Raw genomic sequence first — 8,643 nt, forward strand, 5'->3', positions numbered from 1 at the left:
GTCCCTAAGGAAGTCTTTCCCTTGGATCCTCTGACTTTGTGTAGATGGAGGGACTGCTGCACAGGCAACAGCTATCCTCCAATATCACCCTGCCCAGGCTATGTAGCTCCTCTGCTACACCATTGTCTCCAAAGACAGATGATTGCCAACAATTATAATACATATAATTATAATATGTATACCACTTACTAAATGTAATGCTATATTATCTACTATATAATGAAATGATTGCAGAAATTCCCCTCTGGACCAAAATACTGTAGGTTTGAAACAACATATGCCACATACAAATTTATTATGCCTAGATAATTAGCCACTATCTTATGTAACTTTAGAACAACATTTTAGACACATTTAGTCGTTATAATAACATCCTACATTACATCCTAGGGTAACATCATCACAATCGCAACATTTTTCGACAAGATAGTTCCTATTTTTCTCTCTAAATCTACAGTCCTCTTACCGCCTCCCCCACTCATCACCGGGACTATGTACACAGCTTATAACTATCCCCCCCCTCTGCCACCCTTTGTAACAGGTTTATACACTCATATACATACCATTATCTTTCCAGTTACCGATTACAAAATAATAATTTCTCCCTTCAAAATTTCCATCTTCTCTCATTGGCTGACAACTGACAGATCCATTATTCGGGAATAAACAACTTATTCAAAAAACGAATACATCAGACATTCACAAACCTAGTGTCTCTCTCTACATGAAGCAATCGTTTTATAGATATTAAACCAACTACAAAAAAACTAAACCGCTCATAATCGTAATTTTACATATTAATACCTTTACCGTTACCTACAGACATTGTCATCACGAAACTAACCCCTTTTAAAAAAACATCTCTGATACAAACATAATTAACATTTGCAATTAGCATTGTTTTTTTTTTCTTTGATTCTCCATACTGAACAGTCAATGATGCTATTTTTTTATTTTTTATTTTAGCTTGTTTTGTAACGAGTTGTTCACTTTTCCGGGTTTTTTTAAAGTTTTTTTTTACTTGAATTCTTTCCAGTACCTACCCTAAAAAATACAATCCCTGAAAATAACATTTACAATTAGCATCGTTTCTTTTCCTACTTCGATTCTCATTACCAGACACTCAACAATGCTATTTTCTTTATTTTTTCTTTATACGGTTAACTATAATGCTTGATTAACATAACCATAAATTGACATTTTATGTACTTCAAAATCTCCTTATGTGTGATTTTAAAGCCTTTAAACTGTCCACTCCTTACTATTTTCGAAGTGGGTGCGTGTGTGTGCATAACTTTGTACATGTGTACGTGAGTTTGGTTGTTCATGTGCATATGTGTGTCCGTGTGTTTCTGCATGTGCGCGTGTGTGTGAGTGCATGCGGGTTTGCGTTTATTTTATGTGTGCACGTGTGCATTTTTTCGTGTCTTTATGAGTTTGCGTGTGCACGTGTTTGTGTTCTTTTGTGTGTGCGTTTGCATGTTTTTTGCTTATGTGTGTCAATGCGTGTATGTGTGTGCATCCGTGTCTGTGTATATGTGTATGATTTTTTGTGTGTGCATGTTTTTGGTGTGTGCTTCTGTGTGTGTGTGTGTGTGTGTGTGTATGTGTGTGTGTGTGCGTGCGTGTTTGAGATACAAATCAATCTAATACTTGTCTCAACCAGACTCAGGCATGGCAACGTGTGGCTGGCCAGGTACAGCTAATAATACATATACCACTTACTAAATGTAATGCTTTATTATAATATATAGTATTATATAATACTATATATATAATACTTTATTATAATATGCCACTTACTAAATGTAATACTTTATTATGATATATAATATTGTATAATACTTTATTATAATATGCCACTTACTAAATGTAATACTTTATTATGATATATAATATTGTATAATACTTTATTATAATATGCCACTTACTAAATATGATACTTTAATATATATAGATAGCACTTACTAAATGTAATACTATATTATAACATACACCATAACTTGTTTAATACATTATATAGATTATTACGTACTCACCTTACTCATCATGTCAAATTGTGTTGGATATGGTTTGAACGGAAACATAACTTTATGTCCTCCAATGTGATAAACTTCGCCTCCAGCCAGGTTCTCCATTGTTGACCAAAAGTTTCCTATTTTTTAGAAAAATAAAAAGATATGGATGATAACACCGGAAAAATTAGTTTATCAGTGTTGCAGAGCAAGAGATTTTGGAAGAAGATATGGGTTGGACTTGTAAGAATGCAAGGAGTCGAAATCTTTGAAAAATCAATTGTTTTGTCGAGGTAGAGACTGTACTAATCAGATTTTGCGGTGCACCTTCGAACAGAATTGGGTATATGAACAACCTCTGATTTGCTGCGTCAGCGACTTCACAACATATCTTGTCGTGTTTGAAAACGAATTATACAAAGTTAAAGGATTTCAGAATACATTGTGATGTATTAATAGGTTGGTTGGTTGTTTTTGTTTACGGTATATCAACCCTTTTCGGGTTATTTAATGCCGAATCCAAAGATTTTGAAGAAAAAGTTTTTTAATAGAATATATTTGTTGTTTTCAAATTGGTTTCTATTCAACCCATAGTTGGAACTCTAACAGGTACTACCACTCCGGGTCAGAGTGGACCTGGGAGCAATGGTAATTAAAGGGTGGCTTCACACTCCCCAAAGCCCGCAAGCTGGGGCCTCACCACTGGATATAGTTTAAGGTCATATCCAGGACCCCCATTGAGGGACTTTTACCCTCTGCAGGGGGGCAGTCGGTGTATTCTAATGCCCCACCGACAGGGCCGATGTATTAATAGATCCTTTCTTTCTCTCTTTTTTGTAGGACTTTAAAATAAGTAGTCAAACGGCTAGCTTCGTTAACTATGTACGACAAACTACGGCACAACAAATACACTTGCTAATTCTCTTTTTGTGTGATATTTAATCACAACAAATTACTTCTTTTTTTTTTCTAAAATCTTTGTAAAAAATTAAAAAATTTTCCGACTTAAAAAATAAATAGAACATAAAAAATGTTCCCTAATGTTAAAAGAAAAAAAAACATTTTACGTTTTTAAAATCATAAATCTTTTTTATTTTTAATAGTGCCTTTTATTTTTTTTAACTGTGTTTGTTTTTTTAATAGCAAATGTTTGTTTGAAGAGTTGAAATTAAAGTTGTTAACTATTGAATATCATTTCATGCACAAAAATCCATCTGACACGCGAGTTAACCGTACGAAAAAAAACATTGTTCTTTTTCCCACTGACACCCGAAGTACGTAATAAAAAAAAAAAATCTTCTCACCAATCAAAGAAATGCGGCCTTTATATGCTCAAATTCGACATATGCAAATTAAAATGTGGTCTAATTTGAGCATATGTCACCTTTTTGTGTCATATTGGTCAGGTTTCAAGCTTTGAGCGTCTCACACACCACCATTAGCCGCTTGTTTCCACGACTGTTGTCACACTCCTCCCTGATCTCATGATCACACAGTCTGCATCCCGGTAGTGGTCGTTTTTGTCGGGTGCTTCTTCGCAATTGTGGGCCTCTTCAGAACAATAGTCTTCATCAGGGGTGTGCGCATCTTCTATTCCTGCCTCATGACCATCTTTTGAGTCAGTTTTGTCATCGGGTATCAGACTTTCTGACCTGCTCTCCAAGGATGTTGTTCCATCAGAATCTTCTAACAAGAGTACACGATATCGAGGGTGCAGGTTCTTCACGTGTCGGGGCATCCTATCCACCAAGACAGACTGTGGATTGATTATTTCAATTATCCAATCCTGGCCAAATCTCATGGTACAACGACTCTCTGGTGCCTTCACCCACACAGTCTCCAATTTGGTATGGACTATGCTCGTGACCTGCTACTGGTGGCATAACATCTATGGCATTGGCTGATGAGGTCAAAGATGACTCATCATCTTTTGGAATCACATTGTACCAGTAGACTGTCTCTGGTATGGAGCAGTACATCCTAGCCACGATTTGTTTCACAGTGTAATGGCATCGCTCTGCTATGCCATTCTCAGTCGGGGCATATGCACAGCAAAATCTCAAATTCACACCCGATTCATCCGTAAACGTCTTGAATTCTTTGCTGCAGAAAGCTGTGTCATTATCTGTCAGTAGTTTGCGAGGTGGGCCAAGTTGGCAAATTATAGTTGCCAAGTCCTGCCATGCTAATTGTCTACACACTGAAAACCATCATAGCCCACAATCTGTAATAGTTAGGAAATGGTAAGCACCATAGTGTGTAATGTCCATTCCCAACCGTTGCAAATCACTGCTCACCTCCAGCTTTCTTTCTTCCGGTGAACTGGCACTGGATCTATATTGGCATTTTACGCATGTTCGTATTGCCAATCTAACTACTACTTTTGTTGTCACAGAGCAAATGCTCCGGGTGAAATACGCCGTGCATTGCACTCCTAGATGTCCACTGTTTCTGTGAATAGACATGATTTCGGTCGCGTCCAGTTCAGCGACATGCACTGCACTGATCAGTGGTTCAGGTCCCGCATTCTTCTTCATGGCATTGAACCATCGTTCTGGTACACGCGTCAATTAATCAGCCATGTTGTTATTTGACACAACTAATGTCATGTCGACTGAGAGCTTATATTCCTTCGCCAATTCTTTGAGGATATTCAGTCGTCTTCTAATAAGCATCTCACTGGCAGCCTTGGTGTAAACTCGTGCTTTCCCGCTGAAAGTTTCTGACACCCAGTTGTGTACACATACAGAGTCGGTTTTAATGTGCAACACCTTGGTCTGCCAAGTCTTTGGAAGCGACAAATTACTTCTTCTCAACACGATTCAGCCAATTCAGCCAGATTAATATGCTGCGCTTCATTCTCAGGTCACAGCCAACAAGTTCCTGGCTGTCCATGCACCAGTTTTCACAAGCTGGATTGTTCCGCTTTACTGTGTTCACAGTCTTGTACATCATATGTCAGAGTAGGGAGTCTGACACCTTGTCGTTCCAGCCGTTTGTGAGTGAACAGGCTCTTCTCTTTATTACTCCGCATGCCACACGCAGCCACGCATATACTGGGAGGTGTCCTACGAGCTTTCCACACAAGGAAAATACAGTCCATATCCTAATGATATTGGGAATTTCTGGGATCGCGTTCACTTGTTTCCAGCGAAGGACACCATGTTCTCTTAAGACTGTCAGTCCCAGCACACGTGTGCCATCCCCAAGTCATTCCGGGACCATAGATTGGAGCTCAGACGAGCACTTGCCATGAAAATAACAATAAAGCAGAGACAGGTTCGCAATGTCTCTTCTGTGCAAAAGAGGCTGCAGGGAAGAGAAAAGAGCATTCCCCACTACTCCATCCTTGAACGTACTTGGCTCTTATACAGGTAGAGAATTGCATCAGCAGTGAGATATCTACTCGAGGAGTAGAACGATTCCACTACTTTTCCAGCAGCCTTGGCAAAGGATTTGATGTACGTGTCCCATTTCAAATCAAGAGTAAAGGTCAGACCCAGAAGCTTAGCAAAACATAGAACCTCCCAAAGAGCCATTGATTTCAATTGATGACAAACAGGGATCAGATCGTTAATGATGTAAAAATATAAACTTGGTTTTAGATGCATTAAAAGTAACCAGCCACCTCTTTCTCCATTGTATTATGTGATCAAGATCAAAGGAGAGAGAATCAGAGAGAACTTGGCCATTTACGGCCTTTGAAATGTTGCCATAGATGGTAGTGTCATAAGCATAAATGCCTACAAATGATCTTAGAATGTGATTTGGGAGATCATTGATGTAGATCAGGAAGAGAGTTGGGCCCAGGATGGACCCTGTGAGCTTCTGATTTCTGCCCATCAACCACTACTCTTATGAACCTATCAGCGAGAAATGATATAATAATTGAAACACATTTCTAGCTATACCGTAGCTGGAGATTTTGTGGAGACCTTTATGCCATACTCTATCAAAGGCCTTTGATATGTCAAGAGCAATTTCCCCAGAAAGGAAGCCTCCATCAAGAGATTCGCTCATCCTATGAGATATAACTGTTAGCACATCTGCAGTAGATCTAGCAGAACAGAAATCATATTGCATGTCACTGAGGAGGTTATTTTTGCTGAGGTGGTTGACTACCTCTCTATTTAACACAGATTCCAGAAACTTATTTATGATGCACAGGAGACTTATTGTTCTGTATTGAGAGGGAGAGGACTGATTACCTGAATTTTTAAATACAGGACATATTGATAAGGTTTTCCAGGGTTTTGGGAAGCTTAGACAATGCTTAAAAAGCTTTTTAAGTCTGGGAGCTAGTTCTGGTTGAAGCTTTTTCAGCACTCTAATAAGAATGCTATCAGGGCCAGTTGGTTAACTGGAATTGAGGTTTTTGATTAGCTTGGCAACATCACACAGATATTTGTATGTCGCATAGCGTGTTTACAGACACAGCAGGGAGGGGGCTGATCACATAGGGTCGAATTAGCTGCAAAGTTCTCAGCAAAGAGTTTGGCTTTGTCTGATGCTGGCGAGATTACCACAAGCCCATTGATTACCTCAGTTCTATCCCAAGAAGTGTGCTCTATCCATAGGATAGATCACACTTCTATTCAGGACCCTGTTTATTATTTGCCAAAACTGGTGGGAACCAAGCTGCTGTTCAGCTACTTTGGACTTGACGGACTGAGCATACAACTCTCTCACGTTCTTTATTACTCTTTTACAGTGGTTGCTGGCAGTCTTGAAGGTGGCTTTAGTCTCAGTACATCTATTGCGTTAGAAGCAATGGAAATAGTGATTTCTGTGCATAATAGAAGTAGCACATTCTGGAGAGAACCATGGCTGGCTGTTAGGTTTTACTGGAATTTTTTAGAGAGTATGAGGCAGTTTATACCTACAATTTCAAGTTATAGTTGAATTTGCTATTTTATAATTGCCAATAGTCATTTTTTATATTATATGAAAATATTTTTTAAAATCGGAAAAGCTTACTCAAAAATCTATTTTTAAAAAATCACATTGCGGAATATTAGAATTTTATTCTATTTAAATCTTTTAAAAATTAATTATTTTTAGAATTGTTTTTCTTTTTGTTGTAATTTAATTAATAATATACATTGAGAAAAAAATTGATTTTTTTAAAAGATTTATTTTATGTCCATTTTTTTATTTACAACTTCAAGGTAAAATAAATGAATAATGGTTTATATATATATATATATATATATATATATATATATATATATATATATATATAATTATTTAAACACTTCCGCTTTATAAGATATTGCAATGTTTATTGACCTAAATTTATTTTTTTTAATTTTCGTAACATGAAATAGGGGGGGGGGCACATAAAAAAGAAGAAAGTTCCCCTCACATATTTAACGAAAACTGCTTTTAAAATATAATTTAATTTCAAAATTGAATACGTATCGAAAATTTCAAGAAAATCTAACCATTTTTGATAGATTTGTTAAACACGGGTGTGTTTACGGCTTCACACTACATCTTAAAGTGTTGATAATGTTTACAAAACACGATTTTGGTCTCGCATTTTTCTTACTTTCGTACGTTGTAAAAACAATTTTTAAATATTATTAGTTTATTTGAAGCTTTTGATTTTAAATGGTAGAAAAGTTATGATGATAATATTAAATTAAATTAAGGTTGCACCGTGTTTGTTACATATAGGGGTTTAAATCAGTTGGAGGTACCTAGGGCAAAAATACGCGTACCAATCGCTTAATATCCGGAAAACTACTTATTTGCGGGAAATTTAAATCCAATACTCGTTTTCAGCATATCCGAAAACCAATTTAAGTCGTAATTTTAAAGTGGAAACCAAGAAAAACTTAACTCTAACATTTTGTATTCTTAGTGTCGTCTGTGGTTTTCCATTTTGTTTTCGTGGCTTCCAAAACGTAAACAGCTTCAGCCATTTCAAAGATCGGCTTGTGTCAGCATTTTTCACTACTTAAAAAACTAAAGTTTTCTTTTCGTTAATAATTGCTTTATTTTTAACGGTTTTAGATTTTGAACACACGATTAATTTATTTTTAATTTTTAACATTTTTTTATGTTGATTTTTTTTCTTTTTTGTGAAACAAAAACAACATTTAAATCGAATGAATTCCAGTACACTTTTAAAATAAAATAATATATTTATGTGAAATATGAAATCCAGACCTAGTACTATAGGAGCAAATAAATTTAAAAAAAAAAACAATCAACGATTACTTACTTTTACTCTCATTCGGTGCAAATGAAGAAAGCTTTTGCTTGAGAAAAAACAACAAAAAAGCACTTAAATGAAATGAAAACAACAGCCGATAAAATTGTTTCTTGAAGATGCCGCCATTTTAAGTCCTGGGCTAAAGAATGAAAGAATATTGTTATAACACATTCTACTATTCCGGAATGTAGCGGAAAAACAACGTCAATCCGGAATAGTAGATTGTGTTCGTTTGGGACATCTCTCTCTCTCTCTCTCTCTCTCTCTCTCTCTCTCTCTCTCTCTCTCTCTCTGTCTCTCATATACATTCTTTCTTTCTTTCTCTCTCTCTCTCTCTCTCTCTCACACACACACACACACTCTCTGTATTATACACACGCACATACACACACACACACTCTCTCTCTC

At 36.5% G+C, this 8,643-nt stretch overlaps 1 protein-coding gene across 1 annotated transcript in view; it reads right to left on the reverse strand.

Moving 5' to 3' along the window:
* LOC145255589 (Fanconi anemia group J protein homolog) overlaps positions 1-8,391 on the reverse strand; it is a 100,407-nt gene extending 92,016 nt beyond the window's left edge. The window contains exons 1-2 of the mRNA XM_080114067.1: positions 8,245-8,391; positions 2,040-2,155 (exon numbers count right to left, since the gene is read on the reverse strand). Coding sequence (XP_079970193.1) covers positions 2,040-2,138 — 99 coding nt within the window. The 5' untranslated portion in view covers positions 2,139-2,155; positions 8,245-8,391. The remainder of the gene's footprint in view (positions 1-2,039; positions 2,156-8,244) is intronic.
* Positions 8,392-8,643: the final 252 nt, after the last annotated feature.

The sequence above is a fragment of the Euprymna scolopes genome, chromosome 31 (genome assembly GCF_053919585.1).
Source record: "Euprymna scolopes isolate OS-2025 chromosome 31, ASM5391958v1, whole genome shotgun sequence".
NCBI lineage: Eukaryota > Metazoa > Mollusca > Cephalopoda > Sepiida > Sepiolidae > Euprymna > Euprymna scolopes.